General features: G+C 39.3%; 1 protein-coding gene across 20 annotated transcripts in view; it reads left to right on the top strand.

Annotated features, from left to right (window-relative positions):
- eif4g3b (eukaryotic translation initiation factor 4 gamma, 3b) overlaps window positions 1–17,852 on the top strand; it is a 346,564-nt gene that overhangs the window by 245,727 nt on the left and 82,985 nt on the right. For all 20 annotated transcript variants that reach the window (XM_069919086.1, XM_069919084.1, XM_069919085.1 and 17 more), the window contains 3 exons: window positions 3,286–3,523; window positions 14,711–14,844; window positions 17,001–17,123. In XM_069919086.1, coding sequence (XP_069775187.1) covers window positions 3,286–3,523; window positions 14,711–14,844; window positions 17,001–17,123 — 495 coding nt within the window. The remainder of the gene's footprint in view (window positions 1–3,285; window positions 3,524–14,710; window positions 14,845–17,000; window positions 17,124–17,852) is intronic.

Below are 17,852 nucleotides of genomic sequence, written 5' to 3'. Positions count from 1 at the left end.
AGTTCTATTCCAACCTCACCCTGTTCAAGGTTCTTTTCTCTTGTGAATACTGAAGCAAAGAATTCATTTAAAACCTCCTCGACCCCCAGGCACATTGTCACCTTTATTCTTTCGTGGCCCCACCTTCATTCTCGTCATCCTTCTTCACAATTACATCCAACGCTTTGGGATTCTCCTTAATCCTACATGCCAAAGCCTTTACATGCCCCCTTTGAGCTCTCCCTAGTCTTTCCTTAAGCTACCATATACTTCTCATGAGCTCTTCCTGTTTCCTGCTTATATAAAAATGTATGCTTCCTTCTTCCTCTTGACTGTTTCATCAACCACGGATCCTTTTTTCTTGTCCCAGAGGGACAAACCTGTCCTGAACCTAATCTTTCACATTAGTTCTGTGCTTTCATCCTTGAACATCTGTTTCCAATTTACTCTCACTAGTTCCTGCCTCATCTCATCATAGTTAGCCCTTTCCCAATTAAATACTGACCCATTTTGTCTGCTTTTATCCGTATCTATATCTATAGTAAAGCTCAGAGAGTTGTGGTCACCTTCACCAAAATGCCTACTTATTGAGATGTTCGCCACCTGGCCAGGTTCATTACCCATAGTTAGATACAGTATGGCCTCAAGCTGGACAACATACTGTGTAAGGAAACCTTCTTGAACACACCTGACAAATTCAGTGCCATCTATCTTACTTGCAGTCAGGAAATGCCAGTCATTATTTGGAAAGTTTTAGTCTCCCATAATAACAACCCTGTATTTCCTGCACCATTCCAAAATCAGCCCGCTTATCTACTCCTTGGTGTCTCAAGAGCCACTTGGGGGCCTATAGACTACTCCTAGTTCAATGATTATTCCCTTCTTATTTCTGACTTCCACCCACACTGTCTCGGTACACACTTCCTCTGCATCATCCTCCCCTTCTATAGCCGTGATACTATCCCTACCCAGCTACTTTCACCCTCTCTTACCTCCCATCCTATTCCTTTGAAAACACCTGAACCCACCCACCTCCCATACCGCATCAGCTAATCCTGCCCTTCCTCCATTTAAGACTCTGTAACGGCTTCCATGATCCATGCTCTTAACTTCATTCCCTTTATTCCTAATACTCCTAGCATTGAAATAGACACATTTCAAACCCTATAACTGACTATATTTATGTTTTCTCCCCTGCCTGTCCTTCCTCTCAAACTCAGAACACATAGCTTCCTGCTTTTGACCTTCTGCCCTGTTCTTTGCACTCACATTCTGGTTCCCACCCCTTTGTCAATTTAGTTTAAACCCTCCCCAACAGCTCTATCAAAACTGCCTTCCAGGATATTGGTCCCTTTCCAGTTCAGGTGCAGCCCGTCCTTTATGTACAGGTTAGACCTTCCACAGAAGGGATCCCAATGATGCACAAATCTGAACCCTTTTCCCCTACATCAACTCTTCAGCTACACATTCATCTACTCAACTTCATATTTCTACCCTCTAAAGCGCATGGCACAGGCAGCAATCCTGAGATTAACCACCCTTGAGGACCTGTTTTTTTAAAACTTAACTCCCTATATTCACGTTTCAGAACCTCATCTCTACTCCTATCTATGTCATTAGTCCCCACCTGGACCACAACATCTGGCTGGTTACCCTTTCCCTCCAAAATGCTGTGAATTTGATCAGAGACGTCCCTGGCATCGGGGAGACTTACATTCCGGGAGCCTCCAGCTTTTTCACAGAGCCTCCTATCTGTTCGTCTAACCAACTATTCCTAATCACCATAGGTCTCCTCTTCCCCCACCTTTCTGAGCCGAGGGGGCAACCTCTGTGCAAGAGACATGACCACTATGACTTGTCACTGGTAGATCGTCACGCCCCCCCCCCCCCCCAACAATGTCCAAAATAGTATACTTATTGTCGAGGGAGAACAACCACAGAGGTGCACTGCACTGTCTGCCTAAACCCCTTCCCTCTCAGAACAGTCACCCAGCTACCTGCCTCCTGACCTTTGGGGGACACTGTCTCCCTGAAGCTCTTCTCCATTACTCCCGAATGATCAGGGATCTTTCAGCTCCAGCCTCCTAAGTCGGTCTCCATGGAGCTGCAACATGGATGCACCATAGCAGGTGATGTCATCAGGGACATTTGTGTCCCACATGCTGTATTCGGAGCATTCCACTGCCCTAGCTGCTGGCTCCATTACCTACTGTATTCTTTGTTTAAATACAAAGATCTTACCTGGCCCTACTTTACTAGAAACAAGCTCGTCCTTGGCCTCTGCTCACCAAAGACTCACGAGCCAAAACCACACCTAACCTCAGCTACTAACACACTGGCCTCTCTGCTTGAGCTTCCCCTCTTTTATTCCCCCCTTACCTGTAGTACTCACTCGCACCAATCACTGTTCTGTTTTACCTTTAAATTTCCCTCCACTCCCTTTTTAAATGCACTTACCAAAAGCTGGTTCTCGACGCTCACATCTCCCCTGAGTCCCTCGATCCTCCTCTTCCAGCGATGGTCTTGAAATTACAATGGCCCTTCAAATTAACAAGAGCCTCTTTGGTATCTTTACATGGAAATGTGAATTGGGAAAAAAAAAGTACAACTCATTTAAGGTATGGTGTTATGTCACTTTAATATGCATTTCAGGAAGATTTCTAATACATTCTCAAACCTTCTACTTGGTTAATGGTTTTGGTTAGTTCAGATGGTCCCAGTCAATGGATGATGAATAGGCACCAGCTATGGCTTTGACTTCATACTGCCTTCTGATAACCATGAAGGAGCCCAAACTGAAAATATTGGTATGAGAATTGGTCTCTGCTGTGGATTTGATTTGTACAGACAAGAAACACGTGATAAGGAACACATAGGCTCAATAAAAGTGGAATAATTCTTCTCAAGAAAATGTTGAGTTTAAGGAGGAGAATTGTACATTATGTACCTGCTGCTTTATTGTAGGGCTTTGTTTTATTTGCTCTTTACAAAGTGTTTGTTTACGTTTTTACAGTGGATACATTCAGGTTCGAGCTCATGACTAAAGCACAATTACTTTAATATATTTGTATAGTTATAGGCAAAGTTGAAATGTATTTTAAAACCTGCCCAAATTCTACTTGGTAAATATAAGGTGGGCCTGTAACGCAGTTCTGTTTGTTTCCTTAATTTTTATCCACGTCCACAGACACATTGGAGATTATTGAAATAATCATTTATAGTTTAGTGATATTTGATCATTTTCTGTTGGATTTTTTTGGTGAGTGGCTAAGTATTTCAGAATAACACCCTCTATTTATACTTCAGCTGAAACTTGAAGAAAGCACAGTTGAAACTTTGCCTGAATCTGAACAAGATAGGACAATTCCAGATGCAAATTTCAACAAAGATTTGGGCATAAAAGGAAATGCAGATGTGGAAGAGAATGGGAATCAGGAACTGGAACCTGAACAGAATGGCTCGGAAACTGTTTCTGAAAATGAAAGCACAGAGACCAGCGCCAAAGAGAGCCCTGATGATAACGTGGCGACTAGCTTCAAAGAAGGTAAATTTGGTTTTCGGCTCCATGCTTTTCTTGCTTCTTACCAACTCCATTGCTAATAAGAAGTTGCTTGTTGAGTATATTAAAAACAAAATACAGATAGACCCTGACTTACGATGTTCCAACTTAGGATATTTCAAAGTTATGATGGTCAACCAACCCCTGCCCCCCTCCCCCCCAAAGTCATAATTTTGGTGCTCCACTTGCAGTCAAGGAAATCTGCTTTGACGGATCCAACACCGTTTTTTTAAAAAAAAGGTGATTTGGAACACGTGCAGGTTCCTGTCACTGGGGAAGAAGAAAGATTGAAGGGGGAGAGAGAGCGATGGCAATCTGCGCATGTGTTCCAAATCACAACATAGGTCACGAGGTGACGCCGCTGCCCTTAGTTCCCTCTCGGCGGCAGCGGGGACGTCGACCTCAGAGGCAATGCCTCTTGTTACCTGTACAGGTAGACCACGACACGATAATTCCTACTTGTGATGCAAGTCACAAAACCGAATCCCATCTTAAATCAGGGTCTACCTGTACCTGTATTCAATAATTCTACAATAATTGAATTATTTAGCTATATGTATCGGCTGATGTTGGGTAGAAATTGGCTCCACCTGACTGTTTTCGATTTGAATTTTTTTTTGTTTCATTCACTGCCTTTTTATCAGACTTCAGTCTCACAAGTTCAGATGATTCATTTTTTTCTCATGATTATTATTTTGCATTTCTGCCCTTCCCCACTGCCAGCACAATTTTGTCCCTGATAGAACCTTAGAACACGGTAGCATATAAACAGGTCCCTTTGGTCTTTCTAGTCTGTGCCAAACCTATTTTTTTGCCTCATCCCACTGACTTGCACCCAGCCAATAATCCTCCATACCTCTCTCATCCATGTACCTGTCCAAATTCTTCTCAAATTTTAAAATTGAGCCTGCATTCACCACATCAGCTGGAAGCTCATTCCACACTCCCTCCACTCTGTGTGAAGGAAGTTCCCTCTAAACTTTTCCCTTTTCACTCTTAACCTATGTCCTCTGGTTTGTATCTCACCTACCCTCAGTTAAAAAAGCCTATCTATATTTACTTTGTCCATCCCCCTCATAATTTTAAATACCTCTATCAAATCTCCCCTCATTCTTCTGAGCTCCAGGGAATAAAGTCCTAACCAGTTTAACCTTTCCCTGTAACTCAGTTCCTAAAGTCCAGGCAACATCCTAATAAATCTCTGCATTCTTTCTATCTTATTGATATCTTTCCTGTAGTTAGGTGACCAAAACTGCACACAGTTCTCCAAATTTGGCCTCACCAATGTCTTATACAACTTTACCATAACATCCCCAGCTCCTATGCTCAGTTTTTTGATTCATGAAGGCCAAATGCCAATATACACTTTATAACCCTATCCACCTATGATGCCACTCTCAGAAAATTATATATCTATATTCCAAGGACCCTCTGCTCTACCACACTCCTCAGTGTACGTCCTTTCTTGGTTTGTTCTTCAAAAATGCAACACTTCACACTTGTATGCACTAAATTCCATCTGCCATTTTTGAGCTCATTTTTCCTGCTGGTCCAGATCCCACTGCAAGCTTTGAAAACCTTCTTTGCTGTCCACAATGTCATCTTCAAACTTGCTGATCCAATTTACCGCATTAGCATCCACATTAGATCGTTGATATGGGTGACAAACAACGATGCCCCCAGCACTGATCCCTGCGGCACACCACTCGTCACAGGCCTCCAGTCTGAGAAGCAATCATCCACCACTACTCTCTTGCTTCTCCTGTCCAACCATCATCAAATCCAGTTCACTCCTTCACCCTGAATACCTAGCAACTGAACCTTTCTGACTAACATCCCATGTGGGACCTTACTAAAATCCCATGTAGACAACATCTACATCTGTTCCTTCTTTCAACTTTCCTGGTAGCCTCCTCAAAAAAACTCAATAAGATTGGTTAACCATGACCTACCATGCCAAAATCCATGTTGACTATCCTTAATCGGTTTCTGGCTATCCAAATAATTGTATATCTGATTTCTTAGAGCACGTTTGAATAATTTGCCTACTACTGACATCAGGATCACCAGCCTATAATTTTCAGGGTTACTTTTGGAGCCTCCAGTCCTCTGCACCACACTTATGACTAAGGACATTTTAAATATTTCTGCCAGAGCCCCTGTAATTTCTATAGTAGCCTCCCTTAAGGTTCATGGGAATACCTTGTCAAGCCTTGGGGATTTATCCACACTTAGTTGCTTGAAGACAGCAAGCACTTCGGGAGGAGTCACGTGATGGAGTAGTGGCCGGACAGTGAACTCCAGCCCTCTCCAGAAAAGTCGGGAAAAACAAGAGAAAATACAAAGGCACAGAAATACAAGTTAAAGAAAAGTGAGTATAAAGGTGGAAAGAAGATGGAGACAAAAGGAGAAAAATCAAAAACAACGGAAAGAAGAGAGGAAGAGAAGACAACGGAGGAAAAAGGTGAAGGCCTTACCTGTCCGAAGAGGCCCGCTGTGGAGAGAAGACCCCACTACCTCAGGTCGGTAGAAAAAGAACTACAACAATGGCTCACAGAGCCGAGTAAAAGTGCGCAACCGCGCATGAAAAAAAACACACCGACGGGAGGGGGGACCAGCTGGGGAGTCGATCTCCACAGCCGGCAACGACAGCTGCAGAACACCTGCAGCAAGAAGAGACCACAGAAGACAATGGAAACAAGAAAGAAGAGGAGGAAAGGGCAACAAAGAAACAACAGATGGCCAACCCAGAGGAAGAAGAAGAGGAAGAATACAGTGAAATAGATAAAGGGAAAGGCAAGGTAAAGGATATACTTGCTCTTGTTAGAGGATACATGGAGTCATTTAAAGAATGGCAAACACAGGAATTCAATGATTTAAGAAGAAGAATAAACAACACAGAAAAGAAAATAAATAAAATGGATATGACCTTAACAGAAATGGGGAAAAAAATGGACAAGATGGAAGAACGGGCAATAGCAGCAGAAATGGAGGTAGAAGACTTAAAAAAGAAATTGGAGGAATCTAATAAAAAAACTAAAGAGACACAAGAATTACTAGCCCAAAAAATAGATATAATGGAAAATTATAACAGAAGAAATAACATAAAGATAGTGGGCCTTAAGGAAGATGAAGAAGGCAAGAATATGAGGGAGTTTATAAAAGAATGGATCCCTAAGGCCCTAGGATGTCCAGAACTACAGCAAGAAATGGAAATAGAAAGGGCACATAGAGCATTGGCCCCTAAACCACAACCACAACAAAAACCAAGATCTATTGTAGTAAAATTCCTAAGATATACTACAAGAGAAAAGGTACTGGAGAAGACAATGGAAAAAGTAAGAGAGGGCAACAAACCACTGGAGTATAAAGGGCAAAAAATCTTCATTTATCCAGATATAAGCTTTGAACTCCTAAAGAAGAGAAAAGAGTTCAATACAGCAAAAGCGATTTTATGGAAGAAAGGATATAAATTTACACTGAAGCATCCTGCGGTATTGAAAATATTTATTCCAGGACAACAAAACAGACTATTCTCGGATCCAGAAGAAGCACGAAAATTTGCAGAACATTTACAAAAATAGACTGAGGGATGAAGACGGGTAATGAGAGCAAAAATGATCACGATTGATATGTATGTGGGTAAAGACAAAAATAGACTGAGGGATGAAGACGGGTAAGGAGGGTAAAAATGACCACGATTGATATGTATGCGGGTAAAGAGGTATAAGAGTGAATAGAGACAATGGGCATATGTGAAAGTATCTGTAATTAGAGGAAAACATAGAGAGTATAGACAAGAATTAATAAGGGAAGGTAATGGAATAGAGAGAATAAGGAGGGAATTAAAAGAGTGACCTTTGTGACATATAAAAAGCGAAATCTTTTCTGGGGGGGGCTGGGTGGGGGAAAAGAGCGGTCACTGCAAAATCAGTTGACGCTTGCGAGTGGATTCGCAAATCCAAATGGAGAGGGGAGATGTGGTTGTCCGACAAGGGATAAAGGGCAACTCAGGAGGGGAAGGGGAGATTTGGGATAAAGAAGATAGAAATAGGAGAATAAGGAAAATGTTGGATGTTGTAGGAATGTTGTCTGGTAAAGAGTTGAAAATAAGAAAACAGAAATGGAAAAGGAGGAAAGGTAATGATGGAAAAACGGAAAGAGAAGATAAACAAAATATAAAATGGCTACGCTGAACTATATGACTCTAAATATTAATGGAATACATAACCAAATTAAAAGGAAGAAACTACTAAATTTACTGAAAAAGGAAAAAATAGATATAGCATTTGTCCAAGAAACACACTTAACTGAATTGGAGCACAAGAAATTAAAGAGAGATTGGGTAGGACATGTAACAGCAGCATCGTATAATTCAAAAGCAAGAGGAGTGGCTATATTAATTAGCAAAAATGTGCCATTTAAAATAGAAGAGGAAATAATAGATCCAGCAGGGAGATATGTTATGATAAAATGTCAGATATATTCGGAGCTTTGGAATCTACTTAATATATATTCACCTAACGAAGAAGATCAAAAGTTTATGCAAGATATCTTTTTGAAGGTAGCTAATACGCAAGGGAACATACTAATAGGAGGGGATTTCAATCTGAATTTGGATCCAAATATGGATAAAACGGGGAAAAAAATTAACAGGAAGAACAAAGTAACCAAATTTATAATTAAATCAATGCAAGAAATGAAACTTGTGGACATATGGAGGAAACAAAACCCAAAAGAAAAGGAATACTCATACTACTCGACTAGACATAAAACATACTCAAGGATAGACCTATTCCTGTTATCAGCCCACATTCAAGGGAGAGTTAGGAAAACGGAATATAAAGCTAGACTATTATCGGACCACTCACCCCTGTTATTGGCAATAGAGCTAGAGGACATCCCTCCAAGAATGTATAGATGGAGATTAAACCCAATGCTACTTAAAAGACAGGATTTTAGAGAATTTATTGAAAAACAACTAAAAATGTACTTTGAAGTAAATACGGAATCAGTGGAAGATAAGTTTATACTATGGGACGCAATGAAAGCATTCATTAGAGGGCAAATAATAAGTTATACAACCAAGATGAAGAAGGACTATAATCAGGAAACAGAGCAGTTGGAAAGGGAAATAATAAACATAGAAAAAAAATTAGCAATAAAGGAAGATACAACCAAAAGAAGAGAATTGGCGGATAAAAAAATAAAATATGAAACATTACAAACATATAAGGTGGAGAAGAATATAATGAAGACAAAACAGAAATATTATGAACTAGGTGAAAAAACACACAAAATCTTAGCATGGCAGCTTAAGACAGAGCAAACTAAGAAAATGGTATTGGCAACAAGGAAAAAAGACAAACAAATTACATATAATCCAAAAGAAATTAAGGAAAACTTCAGAGAATTCTATGAACAATTATACCGAACCGAAAACGAAGGGAAAGAAGGGAAAATAGATGAATTTTTGACTAAAATTGAACTACCAAAACTACAAATAGAGGAACAAAATAAATTAACAGAACCATTTGGAACAGTAGAAATACAAGAGATAATAAAAAATTTACCAAATAATAAGACACCAGGAGAGGATGGACTCCCAATAGAATTCTACAAAACATTTAAAGACCTAATAATACCGCCCCTCCTGGATGTAATCAACCAGATTGATGAGACACAAAACTTACCAGATTCATGTAAAACAGCAATAATTACAGTGATACTAAAACAAGGGAAAGATCCACTCTCACCAGCGTCATATAGACCAATATCTCTGCTAAACACAGATTATAAGATAATAGCTAAACTATTAGCGAACAGATTAGCAGAACAGGTACCGAAAATGGTAAATTTAGACCAAACTGGATTTATGAAAAAAAGACGCACAACAGACAATATTTGTAAATTTATTAACTTAATTCATGCAGTAGAAGGAAATAAAGCACCGGCAGTAGCAGTTGCTTTAGACGCAGAGAAGGCCTTCGACAGAGTAGAATGGAATTACTTGTTCAAAGTATTGCAAAAATTCAGTTTACCGGAGAAGTTTATTAATTGGATTAAAGCATTATATGAGGGACCGTTAGCGAAAGTGACAGTAAATGGACATGTATCAAAGCAATTTAACTTAAGCAGGTCAACGCGGCAGGGATGCCCACTATCACCATTATTGTTTGCGCTAGCTATAGAACCACTAGCAGAATCGATAAGAAGAGATAATAATATAAAAGGAATAAAAATAAAAGACAGGGAATATAAAATCAGTCTGTTTGCGGATGATGTGATAGTGTACTTAACAGAACCAGAACTATCAATAAAAGAACTATATAAGAAATTGAAGGAATATGGAGAAGTGTCGGGATACAAGATAAACGTAAATAAAAGTGAAGCAATGCCTATGAATAACGCGGATTTCTCAAAATTTAAGGAGGAATCCCCATTCAGATGGCAAACGCAGGCAATAAGATACCTAGGTGTGCAAATAAACAAAAATCTAGGCCAATTATATAAACTCAATTACAATCCACTAATGAAAAAATTACAGGACGATTTAGAGCATTGGAAAGAGCTACCACTAACACTGATAGGAAGGATAAACTGTATTAAAATGAACATTTTTCCAAGGATACTATACTTATTTCAGGCATTGCCAATACAACTGACAGAAAAATTCTTCAAAGAGTTAAAGAAAATAATAAGGAGATTTTTATGGAGAGGGGGGAAACCGAGGATAGCACTAGATAAATTAACAGAATGGTATAAACAAGGAGGCTTACAATTGCCAAACTTCAAAAATTATTATAGAGCCGCACAATTAAGGTACCTATCAGATTTTTATCAAACAAGGGATAAACCAGACTGGACGAGACTAGAATTAGATAAAATAGGGGAAAAGATACCTGAACACATATTATATAAATGGGACGAAAAATTGGTACAACATAGAACTTCTCCAGTATTACACCATCTCCTCAATATATGGAAGAAGATTCATGTAGAAAGAAATAAAATAAATTACCAAATACCAAAACTAATATTGACGCAAAATAAGCTACTCCCTTTTACAATAGACAACCTTGCCTTTAGAAAATGGGAAAAAAAAGGGATTAAAAGAATAGAAAATTGTTTTTCAGGAAGTAGATTCTTATCCTTTGAACAAATGAGAGATAAGTACAATATAACTGGAGATACAGCGCTGGCATATTACCAACTGAGATCCTACTTGAAAGATAAATTAGGAAGCAACTTGAGTTTACCAGAGGGAAGTAACCTTGAATATGTGATAACAGATACAATGTTAATCAAAAGATTTATAAAAAATATGTATATTAAACTGCAAGAAAAGGAGAATGAGGAAACAAATGGTAAAACTAAACAAAAATGGGAACAAGATTTAAATATAAAGATAAAAAAGGAAACATGGGAGAAGTTATGCTCTGGAACGATGAGAAATACAATAAATACGAGGCTGCGTATGATACAATATAATTGGTTACACAGACTATACATTACACCGCAAAAGTTAAATAAATGGGACCCAACAGTATCTGATAGATGTTTTCGATGTAAAAAAGAAAGGGGAACAACAATTTATGCAATCTGGACATGTGAGAGAGTAGAAAAATTTTGGGATGATCTCAATCAGATATTAAATAAAATAACAGAAAACAATATACCAAAGAATCCAGAGATCTTTCTCCTAAGTAACATAAAAAATAAAGAATTTGGAATTGACTTGGAAGATGCACAAAAAAGATTTGTCAAGATAGCCCTAGCCGTAGCAAAAAAATGTATTATGTCAACCTGGAAATTGGAAGATAATTTGAAAATACAACAATGGTATATAGAAATGAATAAATGTATTCCATTAGAAAAAATAACATATAGTTTAAGAAATAATATTGAAATATTCGAACAAGTATGGGAGCCTTACATTAAATACAATAGCGAAAACCTACCGGGAACAAACATTACCTAAGTTGATGGAAGGAGAAGAAAAGAAAAGAATGGACTCAGTAGAATTTCTGGTGTATTTTTGTTGAATGACAACATTGTCTAACTGAATTAATGCAACCTAGATTGTATACCTAAAATGGATGAGAGGGGGGGTGGTGGGGGGGTGGCTTGGGAGGAGGGAGGGGGGAGGGAGAAAAAGTCACTGTAAATGTGTGGAAAAGAAAAAGTGTATATCATGGCTATTGTGATTTATGGTGTGAAAAATAAAAAATTAAAAAAAAAGACAGCAAGCACTTCCTCCTCTTTGACCTGTATAGGTTCCATGTCCTTACCTCTTATTTTCCTCACTTCCCACAATTCTGCCTGTTTCCTGAGTAAATACTGATTCTTTTTTTAAATGAGACCTCCATCTCTTTTGGCTCCATACAAAGCCACCCACTTTTGTCCCTGACTATCTTTTTGCTCTTAATGTACCGGTAGAAACTCATAGGATTTTCCTTCACATTGTCTGCCAAAACAACCACGTCTTATTTTTGCCTTCATGATTTGTTTCATGAGGTTTTTCTTGTATTTTTATACTCCTTAAGTACCTCTTTTGCTCAATGTTGCCTATACCTGCTATACTCTCTCTTCTTCCAAACCAGATCCCCAATATCCCTTGAAAACCAAGATTCCCTATGCCTACTAACCTGACAGGAACATACAAACTCTGTACTCTCAACATTTCACCTTTGAAGGCCCTCCACTTACCTCACACATCCTTGCCTGAAAACAACTTATCTCAATCCACAAGTTAGATCCTTTCTCATTTCCTCAGAATTAGCCTTTCTCCAATTTAGAATTTGGACTCAAAACCATTCTTTTTGCATAAAGTGTAGCTGAATGAACTGTAACTTATACCAACTCTGAGCTTGCATTCAAGTGAGATTCCTCGAGTAAAGGCTATAAAATTCTTAACCTAACAAGCAAAGGCAGATTGTCACTCACTGAGGCTTTCTGAAAAGAAAAAATAAATAAATTTGAATATCAAGGAATATTAAGTTAACAACCAACACAATTTCAGACCTGCTTTACATTTGATGATAGGATGAAGTATCATGAATCTTCATTAAATTTCAAGATTATTTTTAAACCCCTGTCTGAAGAGCACAGTATTGTTGTAGAGTGTAATACAGGGGCTCCCTGGGTTACAAATAACCAAATTAGGAAAAACTGACTTTATTTGTGTTCTCCTATGCATTTTTTCGATCTAGTAATGACAAAATGTTTCATCATTGAATAGAGTATAAATGTCAATTGTTTAAGTTTGGGTGATTATTCAATGAAATGAAACAATTGCAACAAATACCTGTAAATGGAGAGTGGTCCTATTTTGGTAGCTATAGAAAATAGATATTTCTGACATGAGAAGAAATTAGCGTGGACAGTTTTTGAGGATGGAACCTTTACATAACCTGATCAGTGCTTGAATTTTCAATAATATTTTCCCCAAAGATATAATACAGGTTCCTAACCTTTTATCTGGGATCGACAGGACTGGACACCTGTCATTGTTCAGAATCTTCTGGATTTCAGAACCATTTTGATTTTGGTCCCTTTAAAGAAATGCCTCACTCCTATCCCCTGCTATCCGTCCCCCTCAGCCATCTGTCACCCTCTCCCACACCCCCCCCTCCCCCCCACCCAGGCCATCCATCATCATTCACCCCCCACCCCCAGCTTAGACTATTTTGTACCCTAAGCCAGGCTGCGCATTTGGGAAGGGTTTGACGTGTGCTGCACAGGAGGCTCTTGACCAGCGCGAAGGTCAGGTGGAAGTCGGAAGCAACAGGGTAGCCTGGGAACTCAGCCAAAAAGGTGGCTAGCATCAGCTGCTTGGAGCCAGCGGGGCAGAAAGCTGGACATGAGATGCAGAGCTGCAGGAGGAGCTGGCCATCGAAACCAAGTGCTGGCGGCTTTCAGGCACTCCACCAGCTCGTCAGGCCAGCTCTTAGGCACATCCTGGCAGCACAGTGCCATTCGTCATGTGGCCTCCCCCCCCCCCAATCTTAACTCCCGGCGCAGCAATGCATTGTTGCCGAGCCCGGAGTTTATAGAGCACTGCACTGGGTCGTGGCGACGGCTCATTGTGGGAGTAATGGTTGTCTTTGTTACTGATAATCCCCGAAGCAACTGGAACCAATCTGCTAGAGCAGTGGGGGATTATGGGTAAGAAAGATAGCCATTGTTCCCACATTGAGCCAGCCACCGCCTGCTTCTCTCCCACCAGATGCTGGGGGCTGAGAATCACCTTTCCACCAAAGGCCAGAGAGAGAGCCCACGGGGGTTGGGACGGGGTCTAGTGGGGTGGGGGAGTCTCCCTCTGAAAAACGGAGAATTTATGGGAAATTAACGTTACTTATGTATAATGTCATCTACCGAAAAAAGTGCCTGTTTTTTAAGGCTGCCGGTTTTCGGAATTCCAGATAAAAGGTTAGGCACTTGTATGATAATATTGTAGTTATCAAATTTATTAAAGTTGCTTCCTGAATTCTAATTTTATTTGCCAAGACTTGATAGAGGTATTTGAAATTATGAAAGGAATAGATAGACTAGACATAAACAGACTTTTTCCCCTCAGGGCAGGAGAGGTTGGAACAAGAGGCCATGAGTTAAGGGTAAGGGGGTAACACTTTAGGAGAAATATTAGAGGTGGCTTTTTCACTCAGCGAGTGGTGGAAGAATGGAATGATCTTCCGAATGAGATAGTTGCGGCAGGGTCCCTTCTGTCATTTAAGAAAAGGTTGGATGTGTCCATGGAGGTGAGGGGGTTGGAGGGTTATGGGCAGAAAGCGGGAGGTTTGAGTGAGTGGAGTTGTTCTAGTGAACCGGTGAGGACTTGAAAGGCCGACATGGCCTGTTTCCGATCAGTAAATGGTTACATGAATTATTCCAATGCGCTTGGATTTCTGAAAAGCTGCAGGTTATTATTGCATGATTCTCTGATATGAAAATGTTTCAAAGCTCTATTAGATGCATTTTTTTTTAAATTTCCCTATGGCAAGAAGGCTGATGATATAGAGAGGTTATTGCTTTAATATCTCTTTGCTGATTCTCTACTTGCAAGTTCATGTCTTAATTCTGTGCAGTTTAAACAAGTTATTCACCTGCATAAACTCTTTATGGGGTTTTAAAAAAGGAGGATTTTTGTATGTTTGTTTTGAATCATTCCAGAGCAGTGGAAATTGGTCAATCCAGAGGGCAAGAAGCGATATGACCGTGAATTTCTCCTTGGTTTCCAGTTCATAGCAGCAAGTACGCAGAAGCCGGATGGATTGCCAGCAATCAGTGATGTTGTTCTTGATAAGGTGAGTGTTCTGCTGCTGTTCAAGTATTTATGCAAATTGTTAAAATAAACCCAAATAATTTGCAATTCCTAAGTATCATTTTTTTCCCTCTAAAATTGATGACTAAATATTTTTGAAGTAAACTTCAAATTTTTAAAAGCACTTAATTTTTCCACTCCATTTCTGCTGAGGTCTGAGCATTAGTGAATTTCCTGTAATAAATGGTGGCTTCTTGCATGTAAATGGAAGCCTGCTATATTAGAGATCAACTTAGTGGGAAAGATCTTTGCTTCATGTTGTAGTACAATGAAAGTTTGATCAAGAATCACTGAGGTGGTTTCAGTTGATATTTACAGAGGACTTCAAAATATTGGGAAACAATGTTTTAAGATTCATTTAGATGAAGCGTATCCTGAAATTGTTTAACATTTGGTATTTGAATTGTAAGATATTTTATAAGTCGTAATAGTATTGTGCTTTTTTTGTGGGCAAAGAGATCAATGACACTGCCTTCCTGGAGAATTCGCACAAACCAACCAAATTGTGCTTATGTTTGTTGAATTTCAGAAATGAGTATATTGCTAAAGTGTAACGGTGAATTTTGCTATCTTTTATTCGTCTTTAGCATTCATCTGAAAAGAATAGGTATTGGGGATGTTACGGAGTCCAGAGGACCCCAAAAACCAACAGCAATAGATATGCACCACAACACAGGGTTACTTAAACAAAAGTAGTTTTTAATTATAATTGAACAAGAAAACAGAATTAAACTTTAACTTATTACTTAACCTACCTAACTTATTTAATCCCCCCCCTCTAATACTAAGCGCAGGTGTGAGTGATGTATATTTAAGATTAGAAAAGTTCTTTGGATCACAGTCCAATCTCACTGGTTGCAGGCGATTCTTGTACTATGCACAGAAGTTAGCATTAACAAAGTTCACCAACCACTCAGGAGGATTCTGTTGGTTTTCAGAGAGAGATTCTTTTTGTTACCGGACATCCGCACCTGATTCCTTTCCAATCAATCTTGCTGATGAAAATTGCTCCCTTCAGGGTTCTCCAGATGATCCTCTTTCTTTTGGGTCACCTCAGACAGCCAGTCTTCTCCTTTGACCAGACAGCCTTCCAAAAGTTTGCCAGCTTTGTCCTTCTGGAACTGATTTCTATGTCTCTCCTCTCTATTTTAGCAAAATTCTGTGTTTTCAAAATGTATGTGTATGCAACCTGCTCTAGCAATTCCTCCCAAGCCACCTCAAAATACTCGGTCATGGGGAAAATGTGCAAAACTTGCTGCTTTAAGTTTGAACAGGTAATCAGAAATTAGGAAAAAATGCAATTTTATTTTCTTTCAACACTTCTCATAGGCACTTTGCAAAATCAGATGAGCGTCAGTAAATATATTGTGGAGTTTGAAAGCCAAAACAGACCAAAAATAACAGAAAATGCTGGAAATGTCCAGCAGATCAGATTTCAAGTGTGAACAGAGGAACCATGTAATTATTTCACTTCACTGAGAAAAGTGTGCCAACAAGACGCTTTAAGTTGCAGAGAATGAAGAGAATGTGATAGGAATTCTTGAAGGTGTAGATCGAGAGATGGGGTGTGAAAACTCGTTAACCAGGATGTAGAGTTAGGCTGAGAAATGGCAGATAGAGTTCAGTCTGGAAAAATATGAGATGATGCACTTTGGGAGATCAAACTTGGAGTATGTTGGTTATGGCAGGATTCTTAATGGTTTTGGAGAAATAGGGATCTTGGGGACCAAGTACTTTGAACCCTCACAGTTGACATGCAACTTGATAGAGTACTTAAGAAGATGTATGTTGTTCTGGACTTTATTCATCAGGGAATACGTTCAAGAACCACTCAGAAATGCTTACACGTAACACTGAGATGAAAAGGAATTTCTTCCCCATGGTTTTAAATCGTCTACTCCAGAAAGTGGTGGGTGCTCAAATATTGAATAGGTTCAAAACTGAGAAGGGTCCTTGAACATTATGACTAATAAGGAATGTGGAAATAATCTAGGAAGTTGGGTTGATTTGGCACCTCTGCCATGAACTTCACAAAGCAGGTTCAATGGATTGCATGGCCCACCCCTTCATCGTTTCATTGTATCCTTATTATGCTCTGTGACTTCATATGGTGCATTAACAAAATATTTTTATTTGCAGATTACCCAAACCAAACAAATAACAAGACCTTTAGACCCCTCACGAATACTGTCCCGGGGCCCAGACTTCACACCATCATATGCAGATTTTGGTAGGCAGCCACAAAATGGACGAGTAGGACCAGTAAGTCACCTCTTCCTGTAAGCAGCTTCAGATGATTATTGCTTCTGGGATTTCTTTATCTTCATTGAGAAACGTAATCATTTTATTAATAGATAAACTTGGACAAGTTTTTGGCAGCTTTTATTCCAGCATGGAGCACATGCTAATTAAGCCACCAGAGCAGTAATTGCAGAAAATTGATCAATTTTCTCCTGATACTACGTGCTGACCAAATCGGGTCAAAAACAAATAAGTGGAACTATGAAAATGTTAAAAGTGTTTCTCTTTCCATGAATGTTACCGTAGCTAGTATTTTCTGTTTGTATTTTAGCAATTGTAATATTTGTGTTATAGTCTCCAGGTCATCAAAGTAGTGAACAGTCTTTTGCAAATACCCTCTGATATTTGTCCCCTAGCATGAAACTACTCTCCATCTCTGCATAATAATATGACAAGAATAATAACTCACTCTATTAAATACCTGTGAGCTCTTTGGCGACAAGTGTTTCATTGACAACACTTGGATAATGTCTACATAGCACGACAATAACCCATTTTCCCCTGCAACCGCTGCAACCGTGTCTGCCTGTCCCGCATTGGACTTGTCAGCCACAAACGAGCCTGCAGCTGACGTGGACATTACCCCTCCATTAATCTTCGTCCACAAAGCCAAGCCAAAGAAGATCTATAAACAGCTGGATAATTTTCACTTGAAAGTATTGTTGAAGCTGAGGGATAGATTATGCACCT

This window comes from Narcine bancroftii, chromosome 2 (assembly GCF_036971445.1).
Source record: "Narcine bancroftii isolate sNarBan1 chromosome 2, sNarBan1.hap1, whole genome shotgun sequence".
Lineage (NCBI taxonomy): Eukaryota > Metazoa > Chordata > Chondrichthyes > Torpediniformes > Narcinidae > Narcine > Narcine bancroftii.
The sequence above is the reverse complement of the archived record's forward strand: the minus strand, read 5'-3'. Positions and strand labels throughout refer to the sequence as shown.